The sequence below is a fragment of the Thermothelomyces thermophilus genome, chromosome 7 (genome assembly GCF_000226095.1).
Source record: "Thermothelomyces thermophilus ATCC 42464 chromosome 7, complete sequence".
NCBI lineage: Eukaryota > Fungi > Ascomycota > Sordariomycetes > Sordariales > Chaetomiaceae > Thermothelomyces > Thermothelomyces thermophilus.
In genome coordinates, this window is record NC_016478.1 from 1,436,156 (window position 1) to 1,457,003 (window position 20,848).

At 58.5% G+C, this 20,848-nt stretch overlaps 7 protein-coding genes across 7 annotated transcripts; 2 read left to right on the plus strand and 5 right to left on the minus strand.

The window, feature by feature from the left end:
* Positions 1 to 115: 115 nt before the first annotated feature.
* Positions 116 to 1,457, minus strand: MYCTH_2311785 (uncharacterized protein). The gene has a single exon (XM_003666734.1). The coding sequence runs from the start codon at positions 1,282 to 1,284 to the stop codon at positions 403 to 405; it is 882 nt and encodes a 293-aa protein (XP_003666782.1). The 5' UTR covers positions 1,285 to 1,457; the 3' UTR covers positions 116 to 402.
* A 2,244-nt stretch (positions 1,458 to 3,701) lies between these two features.
* Positions 3,702 to 5,431, plus strand: MYCTH_2311786 (uncharacterized protein). The gene is made up of 3 exons (XM_003666735.1): positions 3,702 to 3,831; positions 3,909 to 4,800; positions 4,961 to 5,431. Exons 1-3 carry the CDS (start codon positions 3,823 to 3,825, stop codon positions 5,344 to 5,346), a joined length of 1,287 nt encoding a protein of 428 aa, XP_003666783.1. The 5' UTR covers positions 3,702 to 3,822; the 3' UTR covers positions 5,347 to 5,431.
* MYCTH_2311789 (uncharacterized protein) lies at positions 5,432 to 8,141 on the minus strand (the record flags this gene model as incomplete). The annotated part of the gene is made up of 2 exons (XM_003666736.1): positions 7,912 to 8,141; positions 5,432 to 7,714 (listed from the first exon to the last, which is right to left on the minus strand). A coding segment is annotated over exon 2 (2,165 nt), but the record flags the coding sequence as incomplete, so codon positions are not given.
* A 627-nt stretch (positions 8,142 to 8,768) lies between these two features.
* On the plus strand, positions 8,769 to 9,701 carry MYCTH_2113446 (uncharacterized protein; the record flags this gene model as incomplete). The annotated part of the gene is made up of 1 exon (XM_003666737.1): positions 8,769 to 9,701. One exon carries the CDS (start codon positions 8,769 to 8,771, stop codon positions 9,699 to 9,701), a length of 933 nt encoding a protein of 310 aa, XP_003666785.1.
* Positions 9,702 to 9,895: 194 nt separating this feature from the next.
* Positions 9,896 to 13,794, minus strand: MYCTH_2311790 (uncharacterized protein). Its single transcript, XM_003666738.1, has 5 exons — positions 13,425 to 13,794; positions 13,133 to 13,263; positions 11,539 to 13,055; positions 10,232 to 11,451; positions 9,896 to 10,131 (listed from the first exon to the last, which is right to left on the minus strand). The coding sequence occupies exons 1-5, from the start codon at positions 13,425 to 13,427 to the stop codon at positions 9,964 to 9,966; spliced, it is 3,039 nt and encodes a 1,012-aa protein (XP_003666786.1). The 5' UTR covers positions 13,428 to 13,794; the 3' UTR covers positions 9,896 to 9,963.
* A 362-nt stretch (positions 13,795 to 14,156) lies between these two features.
* On the minus strand, positions 14,157 to 16,743 carry MYCTH_2113448 (uncharacterized protein; the record flags this gene model as incomplete). The annotated part of the gene is made up of 10 exons (XM_003666739.1): positions 14,157 to 14,172; positions 14,238 to 14,248; positions 14,444 to 14,766; positions 14,881 to 15,141; positions 15,198 to 15,257; positions 15,311 to 15,604; positions 15,713 to 15,934; positions 15,988 to 16,056; positions 16,117 to 16,214; positions 16,703 to 16,743. 10 exons carry the CDS (start codon positions 16,741 to 16,743, stop codon positions 14,157 to 14,159), a joined length of 1,395 nt encoding a protein of 464 aa, XP_003666787.1.
* A 479-nt stretch (positions 16,744 to 17,222) lies between these two features.
* MYCTH_2311792 (uncharacterized protein) lies at positions 17,223 to 20,515 on the minus strand. Its single transcript, XM_003666740.1, has 2 exons — positions 19,322 to 20,515; positions 17,223 to 19,156 (listed from the first exon to the last, which is right to left on the minus strand). The coding sequence occupies exons 1-2, from the start codon at positions 20,288 to 20,290 to the stop codon at positions 17,528 to 17,530; spliced, it is 2,598 nt and encodes an 865-aa protein (XP_003666788.1). The 5' UTR covers positions 20,291 to 20,515; the 3' UTR covers positions 17,223 to 17,527.
* Between the last annotated feature and the right edge of the window lie 333 nt (positions 20,516 to 20,848).

Consider the following 20,848-nt stretch of genomic DNA (forward strand, 5'->3'; position numbering starts at 1 on the left):
CACCCTTGTTCTAATCGTATTTTTTTGCTCCGTTTCCGACGCCTCTTGTTCATCCCAACATGAGTGTCAGAAGACGAGGAGTGGAAGCACGGTGTTGTTGCTCACGCACAAAGACCAAGGCCACATTTGGGGTCAGTGAGCTAAGGTATGCAGTCAATTTATATATGTAGGTGCATCAACTTTGGATCCCTTACTGTTCATCCACCCGACACCTCCTCAGCCCAGGCCAAGCAACGCTGTACATACCAAGGGTGTTTGCCTACTTCATTGCACCTCAGCTCGGTCCCTGGCCTTTTCCTCTTCTCCTCTCTCCAGCAGCTCCGAATATGCAAGCTTGAGCAAGTGGCTTGTCTCCTCGAGCAATCCTCCCTGGTGATCAGTGACGTCGGTTTCAGGCCAACCTTACCGAATCACCATCCCCTCCCGATCAATTCCTTCTAGGAACTCCAAAATCGGGCTTCCACCGAGCACGCCTGCCACACTGGCGGTTCCCCTCTTATCCGCCGCCCAGACCTCGTGGAACTTGACGCTCCTATCGCTGGATGCAACAATAATGCAGCCCTCCTTCGCGGTGCGACTGCGGCTGTGCCGTCGCGCTGCCGTTCTCCAACTTCTCGCCCCCTCCAACCCCGCCGATGCCCTGTCGTCGGGCCCGCAGGGGTACGGAATGGCATAGAGCGCGCGGTGCTCGCCGGCCCAGGGTATGGCGGCGATCTGGCGGCATTCGGGCCAAGAGAAGACAGCAATGCGGACTGGGTGATCCGGATGGGCGTAGCCGAACGTCGCTGCGATTTCGCGTCGGGTCGTGGACCAGATGAGGCTGGTCACTTGGGCAGAGACCGAAATGGAGGCTAGGGCGGCTCCGGAACCGGTGTGGAAGAAATGGATGCACTTGTCATTTGACCCTCCCCCCGTAGCCACCAAGCTGTCCTGCCAGGGACAGAATGCAATGGCCTTGACCGCGGCGCCGTGGACCCATCGGTGCCTCGCGTTCCCCGGTCCCAGGTGTTTGGCAGGGTGGTAGGGGGCGGTTCGCAGCAGCTGAATCTCAGTTTCAGCGTCCGATATCTCACTCAACGTATGGGCATGCGCCCCTGTCGAGTGTCCGGTTTGGTCCTCCTTGCTGCGATCACGGTTTGCGGGATGGTTTCCAAGGGCCCCGAGAGCATCGAAAAGATAGCATATGTTGTCGTTCCCACCGGTGCCAAATACATCGCCATTCTTGGACCATGCTAGTCCACATATCTGCTGTGTGTGAGCAGCGATGCGTGCCAGCAGCGTCATATCCCCCGGCCAGTTATTGCGTTCCACCTCCCATCGCTCCGGCCATTCGACTGCGTAATAATATATCATCCCGATTTCATCCCCGACTAGCAAGTCTTCGTTCTTCGCGGGTATGCCGGGGCTAGCATGGCTTCTGGAGGGCCTGATGGTGCAGACAGGCTTCCAGCTCAGACAGGCCACCGCCGACGGTTGCACCACTTCAAACCGCGGCCTCGGGGCTGAACGAGAGGTGGTAGGATCCGGGTCATCATACAACGACAACAGACCTAGTGTCTTGTCCGACCTTCCGAAGGCAAGGATCGCCTTGCAGCCTTCAGCGGACGAGAACGACAAGCTGGTCAGGTAGCTGTCGGGGTTGGTGTCGGCGTTTAGGAGCTGCACCCCTCGAGTTTCCGACCAGCCGTAGAGGAGGTTACCCAACCCGACCGCCAGCGTCTGGGATGTTGGGGAATATGCCAGGATTGAGCAGTAAAAGTCGTCGCGCAGGTTTGGTGCGTCGAGAACCCTTTCCGTCATCAACATCGCCGGGACTGACACCTAGGGGTGAGCGAGACTCACTTGAACGGGGCTGTGGGTAATGTCCGGTTTCCGAGCGGCTTTTGCGGTTTGGGCAAGGGCCCGTCATTGACCCATTCCGTACCACTCCATTGCGTCGCAACAAACCCAGGCTTGTTGCTCGTGTGGAGGTGATAAGTCGTGAGATTGACATCGAGAACACGCTGCGCCCGGTCTAGCCCAAGTGCTGCCGCAAGCCGCGCCTTGTACTTTTCCGTCTCTTCCTCGGTTCTTGGTCTCGCGGTTGGGAAAGTGGCCCGAAAGAGGCGGGCATTGGTCCCACTCCTGACTAGTTGGCCTCGGCCGTTGTTAACTGCGGTTCCTCCAAGGCCGATGGTCCAGGCGGTGCTGGCATCGACCCGAGTGTCGCTTCCATCGATGCTATTTTGATCGAGTGGACCAAGAACATTACCCACTGAGCCAGTCAGCCTTCAATGCACGCAGGTTGAATTGTGTCTCCGGGACTTGGCTAACCTTCATTCCGGCTAGCAGCCGTTCCGGCACGGGACCATGAGCGAATCTCCGCACTCATGGGTGTCACAATCCGTCGGCGGTAGACAAACGGATCTTCTGTAGCTCCGCTATGCCGGACAAGTCTTTCGTTTGCAGTCAGCTCGTACGGTGGCTTGCTCGTCCTAAACATCTCAGCTGCATCTCTTCCCTGGTGTCTTGCAGGAATATAACGGTCGAGGTGACGCAGTGACGCCGTCTTAAACCCCCGCTGCTGGGCCCTCGCGTTTGATGGTGAATAGAACGAAGCCGGCAAGGCTGGGCGAGAGCGTGGGGTCCGCTGTGCTAGAGTGGCTGGCCTCTTATGGAGGCTGCCCGCCGTGCGCAACCCTGAGATTGAGTCAACGAAATCAGATTCCACATCTGTCAAGATATTTTCTTGGTCACTGTTGAAGAAGGCGTCATCCGAGTCGGACTGGTTGCCGTCATAGAGACTTTGAACGTCCGCCAACGGCTGTTCATTTTCCTTGTCAGGTTGTTCCGGGGTCCATGGTCCCGGAGAAGCGGAGCCGTAGCCCGAATCTAAGGGGCTAGGCGGGTCTAGCGAACTGCGGGCGAGACGCTCACGATGAGATCGTGGTCGGAAAGAAACACTCGGCAGCATTATCCTTTGTATGATAGACCAGGCGACGCGGCTTCTGGGCAACCAGAGACAAGACACTGAAGCCTTTCCGCGGTATGGATGAGTGGGCGGACTGGACGAGGTGTCTGAAGCAGGGGAGAGACAATACAGTCGAAGAGATGAGGCCCAAAGTAGCCTTCCACGGTCAGAGAAGGGCCGATGAGCGAGGTTCTCGGACATTCACCATGGCAAACAGAGGCGAATGAACCGTCTTGAGCGCCGTAGTGGAGTGTATAGAACTCGTTTGAACAGGCCCAGCGAATAACACGGCTCTCGAAGACGGTTATTGCGACGGGTATATGGATAATTCATTCGGACTTGTAGGGGGAGATGCGAGAGAAAGACCAAGAATTAACGGGGCAGTTTCATAAGTTCGAGAAGTATTGAAAGAGCACAGAGCCTGAGGAAGGTCACATCAAGGTTGAAGCGTAATTAAGTGAAAGCCGTGAGCAATCAGGGAAGGTTCGACACGGGAGAGGATGTAGATTGTTGACCGACTGGACCTGGGCCCACCCAGTCCGCCGAGGCTAGAGATTGGATGTGCCATTTTCAGAAGGTTCGATTATGATATGAGAATCAGGCAGCGGGCGAGTTTCGAGCCTGGATCTCCCCGCGGGCATTGATATTGGTCGGCGGGTCGACTTGTAAGTGTAGAGGGAGCGCCTCGAACACACATCCAGCAGCACTTCAAATCAGGGTCAGGGGTGTTATCGATAATCCCGCATTCATCCCACTACTGCTGACGAACTGGCAGCTTCATCATCAATCCAACCGACTCCCCTCCTCCTACTACCATCGCGCCCGGCGAAATCGCGACGAAACTTGCCAAGCCCTATTCTCCCGTTATAATTATGGCCGACGTAAATAGAGCCCCTTCTCGCACCTCTTCCCCCCAACGTCTGGCCGGAAAGTTGACTGATAGCAAGGGCGCTTCCAGCAAGGCGGATCGCAACACGGCATAGCCCGCACGTCGCGTGTGCGCACCGAGGAGCAGAGGCAGCGCGACCTTGAACGCATCGCCAAATACCGCGAGCTCGAGGATCAAGTGCGCGCGCACATCGGCCGGGCCGAGTACACCCCCGAAGTCTTCCAACTCACGTCCAAGCTCTTGCGCCTCAATCCGGAGTACTACACGATATGGAACGCCCGCAGGCGCTGCCTAATCTCTGGCTCATTCTCAAGACCATCGGCTGGGTCATCATGCTCGAGGGCGTCCTCGAGTACTTCTCCTTCCGCCACTACAGCACCCTCTTCCACCAGCTCCTCGTCGTCTTCCTCGGCCGCGACCCATCCCGCCCCCGGCTCCCCGACAGCTGGGAGGAGTGGTACAACAGCTGACCCGGCAGCGACCACCGCGACGGCATCGAATCCCGCTCAGAATGAAGAACCCTCCGCAGCCGAAGCACAGGACCTCTCCATCATCAAGTCCGAGCTCACATTCACCATCCCGCTCCTGCTCGAGTCCCCAAAATGCTACTGGATCTGGAGCTACCGGCTGTGGATCCTCCAGCAGGCCATCGCGCGGCTGCGCCCGGCCCTGGCCCGTAGAATATGGGAGGAAGAGCTGGGCCTCGCGTCCAAGATGCTGGGCAAGGACCGGCGCAACTTCCACGCCTGGGGCTACCGCCGGCACGTGGTCCAGCAGCTCGAGAGCGCCACCCTGGAGGGGAGCAGCATGGTCGAGGCCGAGTTCGCTTATACGGACAAGATGATCTTCAACACGGACCTCTCCAACTTCTCGGCGTGGCACAGCCGGAGCAAGCTGATCCCGCGCTTGCTGGACGAGAGAGGCGCGGATGAGGCGGCAAGGCGCGCGTTCCTGGATAAAGGTACTATTCTCCCCCACATGCACCCCATATAACCCAGCGCCTCTCTCTCTCTCTCTCTCTCTCTCTCTCTCTCTTTTTTTTTTTTTTTTTTTTTTTTTTTTTTTTTTTTTTTCCAGTGACGCAACTACGGATAGGCGGATGACTAACAACCCGAGTGAAGAATTATCCCAGATCCGCAACGCCCTCAACGTGGGGCCCGAGGACCAGTCGCTATGGTACTATCACCAATTCTTGATCCTCAACATCGTCGAGCCGGAGAAGCACCCCTCCATGACGCGCGGCTTCACCCGCGAAGACCGTGTGGCATATCTGAGGCGGGAGATTGACGAGATCAAGGACCTGCTGGAGGATTACGAGGATGTCAAGCTGAGCTACGAGGGGCTGTTCGAGTATACGCTGTATCTGTGCCAGCTCGAGGAGCGACAGCCGGATGAGACTGAGCGGGCGGATCTTGCAGCGTGGCTCGGCAAGCTGAAGCAGCTCGATCCAATGCGGAACGGGAGGTGGGCGGACCTGGAGAGGGATTGCAGGCTCAAGGATCAATGAGCTTTTTGTTTAATCTAGTCTTGGGCTGTCACGATCACGACGAGAGAATGAACGGTGCGGTCGTAACTCGGGAGATCCCCCCCGTAAACGGTGCAGTATTTGCAGCAAACAATCACGCCCCCCTTTGAACCGTACTTCCCTTCAGTTGCCTGAGTGGGGAGGATGGGAACTCATTCAGCCATCCTCCTCCGTCTCGGAGCCTCTTTGGCCCTCCCCAGCCTCACCCACCGATAGAGACACCTGAGGCGATGCCTCATCTCCCGTCTCCCGATCCTCCGCCCGCCGAGCTTGCTCAGCCTCAGCAGGTCGTGATCGACCTTCCTATATCTGACGTCCCACCGCAACCAGTCCTCCAACCCGGGCAGCCCGATCCCCAGCGTCGGCAGGGCCAGCAGGTGCTGCTGCTCCCGGCTCTTCAGCTCGCGCTCCCACTCCCACTGGCTCAGGCGCACGCCGCTCAGCTGGTGCGACCGTATCCGTTCCACCAGTTCTCTCTCCTCCATATCCTCCTCCTGCTCCTCCCCCGCCCCCGCCTCTCCCTCCTCTTCCCCGCCGTCATCACTCACTGCGGCCGCATTCCCGTCGTTGTCGCCGCCCCCGCCTCGGCATTCTTCAGGCCACCACTCCCCGGTCGCCAGCAGCCTCCTTACGTCGACTGTGGCATAGATGGCGGGGAGCGTCCACCTGGTCTTTCCCGGCGCGTACCGCGCGAGCATGGCCATGAGCTCCCTCTTCTTCTCCTTTTCCCCCCCGCAGTCGAGGGCGTCCCGGAACGGCTTGAGGTGCTCGGGCTCCAGGGGCGCGACGCGGAGTCGGCAGGGCAGGCGGTGCAGCAGGCGGATCCAGTAGCGGCCGTCGAAGAGGCGGGTGCCGGACCAGCCGGTCGTCTTCCAGGCGGAGGCGGGCTTGCCGCGGCGCTTGCCGAAGGCGAGGTCGTGGAACGTCACGGAGGGGCGCGGGGTGTTGGAAGGGTGTGGTGCGCGGGCGAGGAGCCAGCGCCGGGGTCGTCTTTGCTTCTCCTTCTCCCTCCCCCCGGCGTTGTTGTCATTGTTGTTGTTGTTGTTGTCGGCGCCGCCGTCGCCGGGTAAGGGGGTGAAGAGGACGGAGCAGATGACGTACGGCTTGGCCGGGGGCGGGGATGACGAGAGGGAGGGGAAGAGCATCGATACCAGGTGGGAGAGCTGGCTTGGTTGGCTCAGCTCGCGCTCGGGGGTCACCATGGAGATCAGTCGGCGTAGGAGGAGGGCGGCGATGTGGCGGTAGTGGGCGATCCGTCGCTCTCGGGCGGGCGGAGACGCCGAGGATAGTCGGGGAACGCTGGGGAAGTGAAAACGGGGGAGGGTAGCGACCAAGGTGCCCGTGTTGGGCCAGAACTCGTGGATCACCAGGCGGTCGAGGAAACGGCCTGCCTCCGCCTCGGCCGAAGCGACTCTCGCCCGACAGCGCTCCGCAAGTCGGAGGATGGAGGGCTTCTGGAGCGCCGCGGGCAGCCTGTGGTTCTTGTGCATGTAGCGAACCGCGTTCCTCATGGTGAGTGTCCGATCACTGTTGGTGTGGTCCTCGAACCAGGGGATGTTGTTCTCGAGGCAAGTGGCGATGAGACGGTCTTTGCTGAATCCGAGCAGCGGCCGGTACACCATAACGCCGCCATTTTCAAACTCCAGCGGGGCCGGGGGAGGGGCGCGCTTGCTCCCCCTGGACATGTCGTCGTATTCGTCCAGGTACGCAGTGGCGATGTCGGCTTTCAGGCCGGCCTCGATCTCCTTGGCAATGACGGCGGGATCGACTTCATTCCTCAGGCCCTTCTTCAACACCTTCCTTTCCCGGTCGCCGGGCACCATCTTGTAGATTGGGTTGTCGTGGCGCTGGTCATCGATGAAGCCGCTCTGATAGACGCCGTGGAGGTCGTAGCACTCGGGTATGTCAGTTGCCGGGCGCATTCCCTGAAGGCCGCGGAAGCCGTGACCGGAGAGCAGCCTCATCATGACGGTCTCGTACTGGTCGTCCTCATGGTGCGCGGTCAGCAGGGTGGTCATCTTGCCGTTCTTGCAGAAGGTACCGAGCCGGCGGTAGCGGAGATAGCGGGCCAGCGTCTCGACGTTGGGCAAGTCGTTGGGGTTGACGCCTTCCGGGATCACTTCTTTCCACATGATCTTCAGGACGTGCGATTTGATGCCGAGCTTCCTGAGAGCGGCAGCAACATTTTCGGCCTCGGCGCCGCTGCCCTCGCGCAAGTCGTGGTTGACAATGATTCCAAACGGGCTGCTGACGGGGTGGTCGGCAACCCTGAACCACTCGTCTGTATGCCTAATCTTGGAGCTGAGATAGGCTAAAGCCATCGAGTCAACACCGCCGCTGATGGCGAGAGCTGTGATGCACACCGTCAGCGTCAAGTCTGCCAAAACAATAAAATAAAATTAGAAATAATAGTGAAGATGGTTTAAACATAAAGACATAAGTAAAACATAAAAACTTCTTAGAAAAATATATAATAAAGATAACAACAGCAAAACAAGTAGGTTTCCGCATAGGGAATGAAGAATGAAGAATGAAGAATGAACATACCAATCGGGCGGTGAGTGCGCGACCGCACTTGGGGGAAGCGCGGGACGCATGTGGCCTGCAGTGCGTCCAGGAACTCATGGGGGGTAATTGCCCGCGCGCTGCGGTGCAGAACGGGGGGTATCGTGCTCATTCCATGCCAGGAGGCGGCTCCTGCCCATCAAGATCCCTCAGCGAGGCCTTCAGACTCGGGATGAGTTTACGGTGGAACGCGGATATCGACTCGGTCCTGAGTATCCGTAACTGTGTAATCCGTACACTAAAAGGGTACTGTAATCCGTACTACAGAGTACTGATACGGATACTGTACGGAATACGGATTAGCGTAAAACCAGTTGGTGAAAGTGGCCCAAGCGCCGCCGCAAGCCATTGCTTGAAGCAAGCGGAACCAAGACCCTGGCATGCTGTGTGACCCTCACAGACGGGACCGGGGCCGCTTGCCTGCCGGGACCGGAGCCCGGCCCGGCAAGAAAGAAAATGAGAAACATCTTTTTGAGCGACCGTCAAGTGCATTGTACCAAGTGCGAACAAAGCAGCATCACCAACTGCACAACCCCGATAATACAGTCATGATCCCATGACCGTTGCCTTTCCATTCAACCAGCCGAACCTTCCTTCAAGCCATTGGCGCACCGCCGGTGCTGCGCCGCGAACTGGACCTGCGAACTTTCAGACCCAACCCTCCGTGCCGACCCTACCTGCAGGTCCTCGTATATTAGTCAACCAAAGAGGAAGAAGAAAGAAGAGGGGAGGGGGGTAAATAATCGTGTGAGGGACGCAAAACCGAACGAAGAGGAGGGGAAGGGGTTAAGAATAAGAAACAAACAACACACACACACACACACACACACACCAAAACGATGGCCACCAGCCCGCAACCGCCCCCGTTCCAGACCGCCCTCCTGGCCGGCGCCCTGGCCGGCACCACCGTCGACCTCTCCCTCTTCCCGCTCGACACGCTCAAGACGCGCCTGCAGTCGAGCGAAGGGTTCTTCGCCTCGGGAGGCTTCCGCGGCATCTACCGGGGCGTCGGCTCCGCCCTGGTCGGGTCCGCCCCGGGCGCCGCCTTTTTCTTCTGCACCTACGAGGCGACCAAGTCGCACCTCGGGCCGCTGCTCCGCGACGTTTCACGCTCACACTCACACTCGCCGTCGCTGTCGTCGTCGTCAGCAGCAGCCGCTCTCGAGCACATGGTGGCCGCCTCGCTGGGCGAGATCGCCGCGTGCGCGGTGCGCGTGCCCACCGAGGTGGTCAAGCAGCGGGCGCAGGCGGGGCGGCACGGGGGCTCGTCGCTGCGGTCGCTGCTGCACATCCTGGGCCAGCGCGACCGCCGCGGGCTCGTCGGCGTCTGGCGCGAGCTGTACCGCGGCTGGGGCATCACCGTCATGCGCGAGGTCCCCTTCACCGTCCTGCAGTTCCCCCTCTGGGAGGCCCTCAAGGCCTGGGGGCGGGAGCGCAAGGTGCGCACCGGCACCGGCCTGTTCGGGGACGCGAGCGCCCACTCGGGCGGCGAGGTCGGCGCGGCCGAGTCGGCCCTCTACGGGAGCATAGCCGGCGGGTTCGCCGCCGCCGTGACCACGCCGCTGGATGTGCTCAAGACGAGGGTCATGCTGAGCGCCCAGCGGGAGAGCATGGCGAGCATCGTGCGGACCACGCTCGAGGAGAACGGCATCAGGCCCTTCTTTGCCGGCATCGGTCCGCGCGTCATGTGGATCAGTGCCGGAGGCGCGATATTCTTGGGGAGTTACCAGTGGGCGGTGAACGCGCTCGAGAAGAGCAAGCTGGTCATATGAGACCGGAGCCCGATTACACCCCTAAAGGGAAAGGGGACCAACGTGCTCACAGAGCCGAAACGCCATGCCGGGGCGCTTGTAGACTTTAACGTATGTACATGTACAATAACAAATGACTAATACCCATTTTAACCAAACCCACCCCCCCCCCCCCTTCAGGCGGTCCAAAAAAAAAAAAAAAAAAAAAAAATATCCAACGCTAGTCGACGCCAACTCAATGAAACACGCGGAACAGCCCTCCGCAGCTTCATATCGCCCCGCACTACGCAGCTCCTGGAACCGCTTCGGGCCCTTCCGCCTCCTTTGCCTCCGCGGGCGGCGGCATGGGGATCTCCTTCCTGCCGTTCGCCTTGTAGTGGAGAACAATGTCGTTGCCGCCTCTCCAGATATGGGTTCGAAGGGTAGCAAGAGTCATTTTGATTGGGAGCAACTGCACGCACCGTATCAGCTTCTATTCCAGCAGGAACAAGGGGAAAGAAGGGGGGGGGGGGGGGGAAGAGAAAAGAAAAAGAACAGTAGTGGCAGCTGACCTGATCATTGCAATACAGTTCCAGATACTCCTCCGGCTTCAGCGCGTCCGGCCCCGAGTCCTCGCCCTCGCGGACGGGGTCGATGCGCTCGGCGACGTACGCCAGAATCTTCTTGACGCGCAGCATGCGGTTCGCGTTCAGCCGGTTGTTACCGTCGGCCGACGCGATGGGCGGCAGCGTGTCCTTCCACGGATACAGCACGAACGAGATCTTGACCGGGTCCTTAGGCGGCAGGACGTTGAGGAGGAGCACATCGCCCAGCCACTGCGGTGCCCGCTCCTCGATGACGCTGGCATCGGCGCCCACCGACGCCACCGTACCGCGGTACATCTCGGCCGAGCCCCCCGAGGTCTCTTCTTGGATGATAACCTTGGTGGCGGGAGGCAGTTTGAGTACGGGGGTGTCGTTGGCAAGGCTCGGAGTGATCTTGGTCTCGACCGGCTGGTCGGGGTTCTCCGCCATTTGTTTCTCATATTCGCTACGGATCCGTTGGATCACACCCAGGAAGCTGTCGTCAAACTCCTCCTTCTCGTTGTTCGAAGACGACTCCGACTCCTCCGCCTTTTCGTCCAGCACCGCGGGCTTCTCGGCGGCCGCCGTCGACATGGACCGTCCCAGCTTTTTAGAGCCAAAGGACATTCCCATGCGGAACTTTTTGCCAAACATAGTGCCGGGTGACTTTCCGTTCTCCTTGTCTTTATCCTTGTCCTTATCCTTGGCTTCGCTCTCCTTGCCAGCAGTTTCGCCAGCCGTCTTGGTCGACTTGTCCTCCACAGGAGGAACTTCAGCGGCGGGGGTCTGAGCCGGCTTGGGAGCTCCGTCAGGGCTTTGTATTGCGTCTGAAAAGTAGTCTTCCCTCTCTTGCGACGGCCGGCTGACTTGAGAGAAGCGCCTGTCGACAATCGGACTGAGGGGCGTCGTGAGTCCCTCGAGCGCTGGCGGCACCGGAGAGCCGGGAGTTGCCAGTCCTATTCCAAATCCTGGTGTCATGGGAGGGTACTGCGATCCACTGGGTCGGGGTGTGGCCGAAGACGGGTCGGCCGGTCCCCAGCCAGGTTCAGAGGGTATGGATATTGCCAGTGGCCTCGCTGCTCTGCCACCTACGTTCCTCTTTGTCGTCGCTCCCTGGTTCAACTTCTGCCTGAAGGCTTCGTCACGCCGTATCTCCTCGTCTATAAGCTCAGCAAAAAGATATCTAAGCACCCACTTCCCGAGGTTTACTGTGGTCATCGGTCAGCATCAGCATGCCAGCTCCCACTCAATAAAATTTCCTCGAGGGGGGGAGTTTGTGTGGTTGGTTAGCGTACTCCTTTGGTCTTCTCGGAACTCAACCGGCTCGTCCAACACCAGCTCATCGGCATACATCTCGGCGTCGAAACAGTTGTATGGCTCGAGCACGACTGTCAGGTTTCCCGAGCTGATGTCGATCGAACACCACGGCGCCACCGCCTCCCGGGTATTCACTTCTGGTTCCACGTCTTCGAGATTGCGCTTCCCAAAACTCTTTATGGGTCGGCATTGAATCAGGTCCCACATCAAGACATCACCCGCGGTATCCAAAGTCAGAACGCGCCTCCTATCGTTTAGTAATTTGTGCTTGACCAAGCCAAAGTGCCCCTCGATGGTCTCCTCGGGCAAATGATAGATGGGCTCTACAATGCTAGCCACCTGCTCGGAGAGCTCCGAACCTTTGCGAGTGAAGCCCGAGGATGAGTTGTCGCCGTCGCGGCCAATGACGAGTGGGAACGACGCCGTGTTCGATATGCGAAGGATGGACTTGGCAGAGATCGTCGGTCCGGCAGAGTCGCTCTCCCAGGCAGCCGGTACCGCCGAGTCCTTGCTCCGCACCGTCACCATAGACGCTCGGTGCTGCTTGTAAGCCTCGGGAAGCCGGATGCTACCGCCGGTGTCGACGTCCTTCCACCGGTTGATCGAGGCCGTGGCGGTCGCAGTCCAGATGCTGTCGTCCCAGGCCACAATCTTGCTGACACCGTCGTGCTCCTTAGCGACGGCCAGGGACAAGCCGTTGTCCAAGTCACCGTGGGTCTCGCGGACGTCCGTCTTGACCACCAGCCCCGACCGATCACTGCTGTAGAAGACGTTAAGCCCCGGGTCGTCCGAGAACAGGGCCCACACGCTCTGGTCGTGCATGGTGAGGGTGTGCATGCAACGACCGGCCGTGACGCTCCAGACCTTGACGGTTTGGTCCGAGCTTGCCGACAAAACCATGTCCCCCGACTCGCTGATCAGGATGGCGCGGATCATGTCCGTGTGGCCGACGAACTTGGTAATGCGCTGACCCGACCTTGGATCCCACAACCGCACGATGCTCTCGGGGCCGCCGTTGGCGAGGATGTCATGGGTGACGCCCAGCGCGTATACACTGCCCTTCTGCGGCACCTCTTCGCCCTGGACATCGATCTCGAGGGTCTTGCCGGCTCCTGATAGGTCCCATAGGTAGATCTTCCGATCAAGACCTCCCGAGGCAACCCAGTTGGTGGACTGGCTTGGCGTTGCGACGCACTTAACGTAGTCGGCGTGCTGGCCGATGGTGACTGGCTCCTGAATGTCGCTGGCCAGGGGGCGCCAGACCTTGACCAGGAGATCCGAGGAGGCCGACACCAGCGCGCTGTGCTGCTGAGCGAGGGTGATGTCATTGATCCAATGGGTGTGCGCGTGGGTCTGCGCGCGGAACCGGGTGATGGACTTTGGCCTGCCGTTGGCCGGGGCGGCATCAACGACGGCGGAGTGGCCGTTGGGAGAGGTAGCCGCGTTTCGGTTCACATCCCATGCGCAGATGACACCGTCGCGGCCGCCAGAGTAGCTGGAGGAAACCAGGAAACCCCGTCAGCAAAAGATTGCGACGTATTCAACCGCCGTAGCACCACCGTCCAAACTCACAGAATAGCATTGTCGCGGTCGATGGCCAAGCCATTCACCCCCAAGCGGTGACCGCCTGGCGAGGAGTTGGGCGCTTCAAGGACTGGAACGAAAGAGCACGTCAACGACGGGTTCCGGAAATCGAGAGGTGTCTCTTTCTATGTTACCAGGAAGGTACGTTGCGTCGGTGCTCCCTGAGTTTAAGGGTCGGGGACCGCCGAGGGATCCCAGAGACGCGATCCGTCGACGCGCAGCGCCGTGTGCGGGGTTTCGAGACCAATAGAAGGGAAGGCAGTGAAAAGAGACAACCAACCATAGCTAATCCTCTGGCGCGCCTTCTTCGCCATGATAAGAAGTCAGCAACGAGGGGTATGTTAGAGCACCATGCAACAAGTGGTGGACAGGAAGCAAGATTTCGTCGGAGCTAATAGGTTATGTGACCCGCCGCCGGAGCCCGGGTTGAGCAGCAGTTGTTCAGCGCCGAGGGTTCCGGATTGTGGGCATCTGATTAGGAAAATGCGACGAAAGGAGCGAAATGCGAGATGGAAATCAGACCCGGCGCAGCGTCATGAGAGGAAACTGCGAACGAAGGGGCGACGGTGATCTGCGGAAATGGCACCTGGGCAACATGGAAGCTTCCTGCATGGAAGCTCTTCAAGACCACGCAGCCGTTTTGGGGAGCACGCAGGTGCCAGGGATCTATCGAGACCTGGATGTAACTCTACCGGGTCTTGGCGCGTGGCCTCCACATGTTATTCCGGGAGCAGGCGGGGTAAGGGAGCATTCTGTGGGGCATCCGCAACACAGGCACGCGGGGTTCTCCAACAGCATTGCGGTTCTGGGGTCACCGGGTAGCTCTTCCATCTCTTGATTTTGAGAACAAATGCGGAAGTAGCAAACTCCGGTTCTGGCATTCCTTCCGCCATCCGCGATATCAGAAACCAGAGCACATGCCTACAGTAGTCTCCCCTAAACGGAGCTTGTGAGTTGTCGATCTGTTAGAGAGCGCTAATTCAAACTTGTGCTCTAGACCTAGACGCATATTTTACATGGACCCTTGTCTGTATTCGTCAGCAACAACAACAACAATGTGTGCAAGCAATTTGGTTCTGAGCTGTGGACGCACTTTTCTTTCCTCTGCACCTTCCAAGCAAAGCGTCAATTAGCTGAACAGCATATGCCTTCGTCTATAAACACCATCACACCCCTCGCAAAAAAAAAGGGGTCAAGATTATAAAGTTACCAATCCCTCTCCGTGATCCGGTTTTGAAGTACTGGCACCTCAATTCCTGCCATATTTGAACCATTTGCCTCATGTTACCTCATACAGACCTCATCCTCCCTAACCCTTCTCTCTCTCCCGACCTCATCCTCGTTCCCATAGCAAGACGAAGCCCCGTTCGTCCCCCCCAGGTCGATTCCCCTATCGATAAAGATGGTGTTGCGCACCCCCGCCGCCGCAGTGATCGCCGCGGCGGCCTCCTCGGCCGACAGTAATTCGTGCTCCAGCCGCGGGAACCGGCAAGCTTGGGCCTGGGCGGACTCTCCTTGTCCTCCTCTCCCTCCTTTTTCTCCCCCTTCTCGCGCCCCATTTCGCCGGCCTAGTCGCGGGTTGTCAGGGGGGCAGCGGACGCCGGCTGCAGGGCCCGGCCAATCTGCGGTTCCTTGTTCGGGTCAGATCAGTTTGGCACACCGTGCTCATTTCGCGCCGTGGAACGTGCCCGTGGGTTGACGACGAGCTAAGGGGAACATGAGGAATCGCGACGTACCCAGCGAAGTCTGAGCCTCGTATGGACTCATCATCGAGGAGTAGGCGAAGCCGCCCGTCACCAAGGTCGGGACAGAGGGGAAATCTAAAGAAGAATGGAGCGGGACGGGGTCGTAGACGGGAGCGGTCGAGGCGACCGCGACTGCCGGAATAGGGCGAGGGCGGGAGCCGACGGGGGGACCAATCTTGCCTGCGCGGTGGGCGGTGGCTGCGTTGACGGCACCCTTGGCACAGGCGCGATTGGGAGTTTCCCAGTTGTGAACTGAGTCCCTCGTTAGGCGTGTGAGTATCGGTTTTTTCTGGCTGGATAAGACTTACGGAAGGCCGGGGGTGCAGGGTAGCCATACGGACTCTCCGGGTCAAGGTCTTGGGGACGGACTGACAAAGGTTTGTTAGCGGCTTCACGGGGTATTGGTGCCAAAAAGACATACGCGGCCGGGAGAACTCGTCGAGCCAAAACGGAGAGAAACACCGGCTACGATATGACAGCACGGCTGACGGCTCGGCAGTCGATGAGGAGCTACAGCTAGGTGCTGCCGGCGAGACGGGGAAGGACTGGACGGGCGGAAACAATGAACACTTGGGCGCTGTCGAGGGCGCCGGGGTCGACGGTGCACGAGCGGGACACAGTCCTCCTCCAGAAACCGGCCGTGCAGTTTCACACGGGACCTGCTCTTGTGACTCGCGCTGTCGCGACCGCACGGCCGGGGTAGTAGAAGATGTGACTGGTGTCGGAGACAGAATAGGTGGGAACGGCACCGGGATTTGGAGGCGATCCTGTCGGCCGTCGTCGGTTGGTCCCCGACTTCTTCCCTGTTGACGGGCATTATTACTTGGGGTGCTCGCACAACGAGGCCGGGATGGCCGGACCCTTGGCAGGGGCAAGGAGTCGCCGCCGCCGCCACCGACATCTGAACGCCGCGTGGCCAGTCGATGCTCGTTTGGAATATGTGGGACGGGCGGTGGACGGGTGGGCGGCGGCGGCACACCGTTGCCGCTGTCTCGAGACGACGTTGAGCTGCCCCTGGCCCTCGACATGGGGAAGTCAGCTCCCCCTGGATGTTCATGTCAACATCTTGAGAACGGCTTGTTCTTTCGTGCTACTCACGTCCGACATCTCCCAATTCATTCTCAATCTCTTGGATTGCTTGCGCACTGAGAATCCGGGATTCCTGATCTGGTAGATGGTTAGTTGAAACTCCTCGTCCGGGTTGGGATGTCACAATAGCAGCCTTACAACTTGTCGAAGCCGCCTTGTTATCCATCCTGTTGCTTATTTCAGATTCGAGGCCTGACGAAAAAGGGCTTTCAGAGTCGAGAATAGAAGATGGTTCACTATGGAGAGGGAGCATAGTGATGGAACTAAAGGTCGGGTGAAGTTCTCAGAGGGAGAAGATGCGAATATTTGAAGCCGCGTCCTGCTTCGAAACTAGCGCAAAGCATTGCAGATGCCCAGGGCAGTGAAGAAGAGAGTCGCGTCTCCCGGCGCGCATCCACGTTGCCATGGGCCAGCATTGCTTCTCCTATAGACGCGCTGATTTCAGATGAAAAGGTGAGTTGCTCCATGTGCGGACGTCGGGGCTTCTACGCCTTGGGACCACGCTTTCCTATTCAACCGAAGAGAAAGGACACAAAAGAACTGGACCAGACTATCTGCTATACATTGTTCCACTCAGTTCAGATTCCTGCTCATCTCGTTCCTGCATGTCTTCTTCCGTAAAATGGGAGGAACGTGCCAGCTGTTCTTTTCTCTTTTTTCTATGGACGCTTTAGCCAGGGTGCCTCTTGAATCTTCTTTCCAGCATCTTCTGATGAGAACTCACACTCTCTTCCACGGGAGTCTGTTATCCGGTACTGAGGCCATGCTTGCTATCATTGCATTTCCCCAGAACAACCGTGGTGTGGGAAGCAGCAGCTAGCAGTCGTTATAGGAAGTCACAGCCTCAGTTTCAGGCAGACATACGTATCTCTTATCCCAAAATTCTCTTATATATTTCTTGACCTGAAAAAAAAAAAAGAATAATGTCTTTCACACGAATTCCCTTTCCATACGTACCTTCTATGTCGTTAGCTCTCCTGCTTTGATGAGCTTCTTATCATAGCCTCCTCCGCGCCTTACTCATACCAGGTTCCCAGGCTCTCCGCTGCAATTCTGCATCTTTTGTGTCTTTCGTTCTTCTCTCCTTGAGCATTTCTACTACATTATTATTCCTGTTCAACATAAGTTTACCCACCACCACCACCAATCCCTGTTCACATATCACTTCTTAGCCGCCAATAAAGGGGAAAGCAACTTGAAGTCATCGCACGCCATGTCCCGGTTCTTCTGGGACTTATAGGCTTGGGCAACGTCAAATTTTGTTTAGATTGGCTAGTATATTTGGTTTCCTGACGATTTGATCAATGGAGAAGATTATCAAAAGTCATAGACATAATCCAGCTCGCTACCATGATATCCCCCGTCATAAAGAGAAAAGAAAGAACACATTCCACGCCTATATTCTCATCGCATGCCAAGAGCCCGACTCCTTAGCTTCTCCGGACTAATACCATCCTAGTACTCATCTGCAGACCACCGTTCATCCTTCTTTCTCCGGTTCCAAAACACCTCCCTCCTCCGTCTTTTCGCTAATATAGTCTTCTGCGTGTCACATCCTCTCTGTGCTCAACGCAGCCGACTCGCCGCCAATCCAGACATTGGCGTCGCCGCTCGTGCTCTTGGCCGTCAGCCTGCCGCCCTCTCCCTTCTCCCCCTTCCTCGCCAGCAGGAACTTGTTGATCCCGGGCCAGTCGCTCCCCGCCTTAATCAGCTTGACCCCGTCGCCGCCGACCTGCAACGAGCCCGTGAGCGTCCCCAAGCTGATATCTCCCTCCCAGCTGGCCGGGTACCGGAGCTTGATGTTTGCCGTCGTGGTCATGTGCGTGCTGTGCAGGCACCGCAGCGGCGGGGGCGCACTGTCTCCGTCATCCTCGTCTTTCGCTCCCCCGGTTCTCCGCGCAGATGACGACGACGGCGACGACGACGGGCGGCTCAGATCAACGTACCTCGGCTTCCCGCTGCTACCGCCACCATCGCCTTGCGTCGCAGCGGCCGCTGGGAAGCTGTCCACCCAGAGCGGCTCCAGGACCTTCACGTCCGTCGCCCCGCTGGTGCTAGCCGTTGACAGCTCCACCGTCCTGGCACCCGGCTCAGCCTGAGTCGCGTCCAGGACCGGCAGCAGTTCGAGGCTGACGGTACCCGAGGTGGACTTGAATCCGCCCGACAAGCCAAACGCCACGGCCGCGTCGATATCGCCACTGGAGGTATGCACGTCGACGCGGTACTCGCGCGGCGGAAGGTACGCCTCAGCTTGCGCTTCCGCTCGCCGGCGGTCGGCCGAGCCGGCGGAGAAGGTATGCTGCGCGATGTGGAAGGTAGCTTGAGCAGCGTGAATCGGCTCGCGCACCTTGACGTCGCCCGAGAGGGTCTTGACGTACAGAATGGCGGGTTTCGGGAAATCGGCGTCGGCTTCCTTGGGGTTGATGGCTACGCGGACGTTTCCGGCCGTAGAATGCAGGCCGAGGTAGTCGTACAGTGGCCAGACGCCGGTGATGGGCGCCGCGGTGGTGTGGACGTCTATAATGCGCGAGTGAAAGTCATATGAGGGAGGCGGGTTGGTGGTGTCGACGAGCTTGTCGTCGCGAGCAGCGGTGCCGCTGGAGGCCGAGGTGATAGTGCCGACGGTGCTGGTGAGTGCGGTGCCCTTTTCGACGGTGAGGGAGAGATTGTCGAGCAGCTTGATGTCTAGGTGCACGACATCAGTGTTTAGGTGCTCGAGTTTGCTGTTCTCGGGAATCCACGCCGTGACCTTGACATTGACGCATGCTCGCGGTCTGTCCTTGCTCCACTCGACTCGGTGAGGGACAAGAACTTCGAGCGTCCCTGCCTCCGCATCCCAAGAGGAGGTGACATCCAGGCGCTCATCAGTGACGGCAACCTCGAGCGTGACGGCAGACTGAGGTGTATCAGGGCCCGCCCTGCGGAAGACCACGGCACCCTGGACATGGACCTCGCCCCAGCCGCGGCGGCCGTCTTCATCGACAGTCCGCTCTAGCAACGTAAGCTGCTTGTCGGCGCCGAGGTTGGCAACGAAAGTCTGGACGCGACGATGGATCTTGGCATCCTTGCAGAAGCTGGTACTATCCCAGGCAAAGTCGCCGTCTACGTCGGGGTAGCTCATGTTGGGTTGCCCGGGGTCTGTTTGGGGTTCGTCCGAGGCAGGATTGTCACTTCCGGTCTGCGTTGAGGGTCAGTAGGCGTTCAGGCAAACGTGGCGAGGGCCCGAACAGATATAGGACCACGATAAAAGGTAAAGCGTGAGGGGTCGAGAACATTAAACGGGTGATATTAAAAAGGTCAAGCCTCCAAGAGAGGGGTTTCATAAGAGACGCGTAACACTTACACGTCCAGGCGGACCAGTGATGATGCTGGTGAGGAACCCCGCCGTCACGACAAAGAGAACCAGGGCGATCAGCACAAACTTGCAGCTTCGCCAGCTAGCATGTTCCCTGGCCCTCCTCATGCGGGTCCACCACGTTGGGGACATCTCCTCGACGTCATGGGCGTTATGGTCTCGCATACTCTCAGGCTGACGGGCCAGAAGCCCTTGGGTTTCTTCCGGCCGCCCCATGTTGATGATGGCTGCGTCACGGGTCTGCGTGACAGTCCTGTAGCCCTCAAAGCGCTGCTGCGTGTTTGACGGTACCGGAGGGGACGGCGAGTACGCGGGGGGCGCCTCGTTGGGTATGAAGGGAAAGTGCTCACTGGGGTACGCAGACCGCCGTTGTGTTGAGAAGGTGGTATACGAGGTGAGAGTTGCAACTCCGGGAAAGCGGCTAGATGATGACGGGGCGTAGTACGTGGCCGCCGAGTGCGAGGTAGGGGTGGGTGTCACGGCGCTTGCCGATGAGACACCGTTATGAGACGGCGCCGGGGTATGGGACGCAGAGGCTGATGCGTCGCCATCGTCCGAGCCTGGGGCTTCGCGGTCATTGCGCAGTCTCTCCCGTGCTGCCTCTGCCGCCTTGCCCTCGGCGTCGTCCCGTTGCAGAGACGGGTCCTCGACCAAAACGTTGGGCACGTGTGGGACATTGGACGACGCCGGTGCCAAAGTTCCGGAAGATGCTCCAGGCGCTGTGCCGAAATAGCCATCCGTAGGCGAAAATACATGTGGATCCTCCTCCTCGCCGGCGACGCCAGTGTCGTGGTCCACAGACGCGACGACGGCGTCAGTGGTGCTGGTGTCTGGTCGAACGTGTTCCGAAGTCAGATCGAACCCCTGGATCCCATCTTGAGTCAATGTCTCGCCGATGAGTTCAATGTGCGCCTCCTCCTCTTCCAAAGATGCATATAGGTCGTCTGAGTACGGCATAGCTCCCAACCTGGCCGGCGGCGGAGGCGACGTGCTACCGAGCCAAGCCCAGAAGTGAGACAATGCAAAGAGCTTTCTTCCAACGTCTAATTTACTGTGGCACGCGGAGAAGGTGCAATTGGACCGAAAGAAAAATAAATAAATAAATAAATAAATAAACAGGCACTTGGAATCTAAGGTTGTAGGCAAAATAGTGCTGTTGATCTCCAAAAGATGAGATACATGGAACTTCTGCGACGAATGTGGAGGAAAAGAAAACGACCCTGTGGATTGGGAACGTTGACAGGGAAAGAGGCTGAACAAGCTAAGCTTCCGTTGGATTCCAGCTGCCCGGGTTTGGGAAAGACCAGGGTGCAGTAGTCTGTACGAGTAGTGTAAGCAGTCACTATCTTGCGTCGAGGAGCCAGAGACCACTAGCCAACCTCCAACTCTTGCGGTATGCATCCATGCTGGCCGGCCATCCATGGCCTCGTCAGCGATGCGACCATAATCCGAGGTGAACTGCACACTACAGTCCTATATCGGGGTGGTTAGGTCGGCTTCCTGTTGGATTATGCG

What these genes read in the sequence shown, in the direction of transcription:
- MYCTH_2311785 (XM_003666734.1), bottom strand. Translation starts at nt 1,284, where the DNA reads ATGACGCTGCTGGCACGCATCGCTGCTCACACACAGCAGATATGTGGA.
- MYCTH_2311786 (XM_003666735.1), top strand. An exon ending in GCGCGCGTTCCTGGATAAAG is followed by an intron (nt 4,801 to 4,960) that starts GTACTATTCTCC and finishes ACCCGAGTGAAG; the next exon opens with AATTATCCCAGATCCGCAAC.
- MYCTH_2311790 (XM_003666738.1), bottom strand. An exon ending in GACCGCGACAATGCTATTCT is followed by an intron (nt 13,056 to 13,132) that starts GTGAGTTTGGAC and finishes GGTTTCCTCCAG; the next exon opens with CTACTCTGGCGGCCGCGACG. An exon ending in GTTCCGAGAAGACCAAAGGA is followed by an intron (nt 11,452 to 11,538) that starts GTACGCTAACCA and finishes CGATGACCACAG; the next exon opens with TAAACCTCGGGAAGTGGGTG.
- MYCTH_2311792 (XM_003666740.1), bottom strand. Translation starts at nt 20,290, where the DNA reads ATGCCGTACTCAGACGACCTATATGCATCTTTGGAAGAGGAGGAGGCG. An exon ending in TCACTGGTCCGCCTGGACGT is followed by an intron (nt 19,157 to 19,321) that starts GTAAGTGTTACG and finishes CCCTCAACGCAG; the next exon opens with ACCGGAAGTGACAATCCTGC.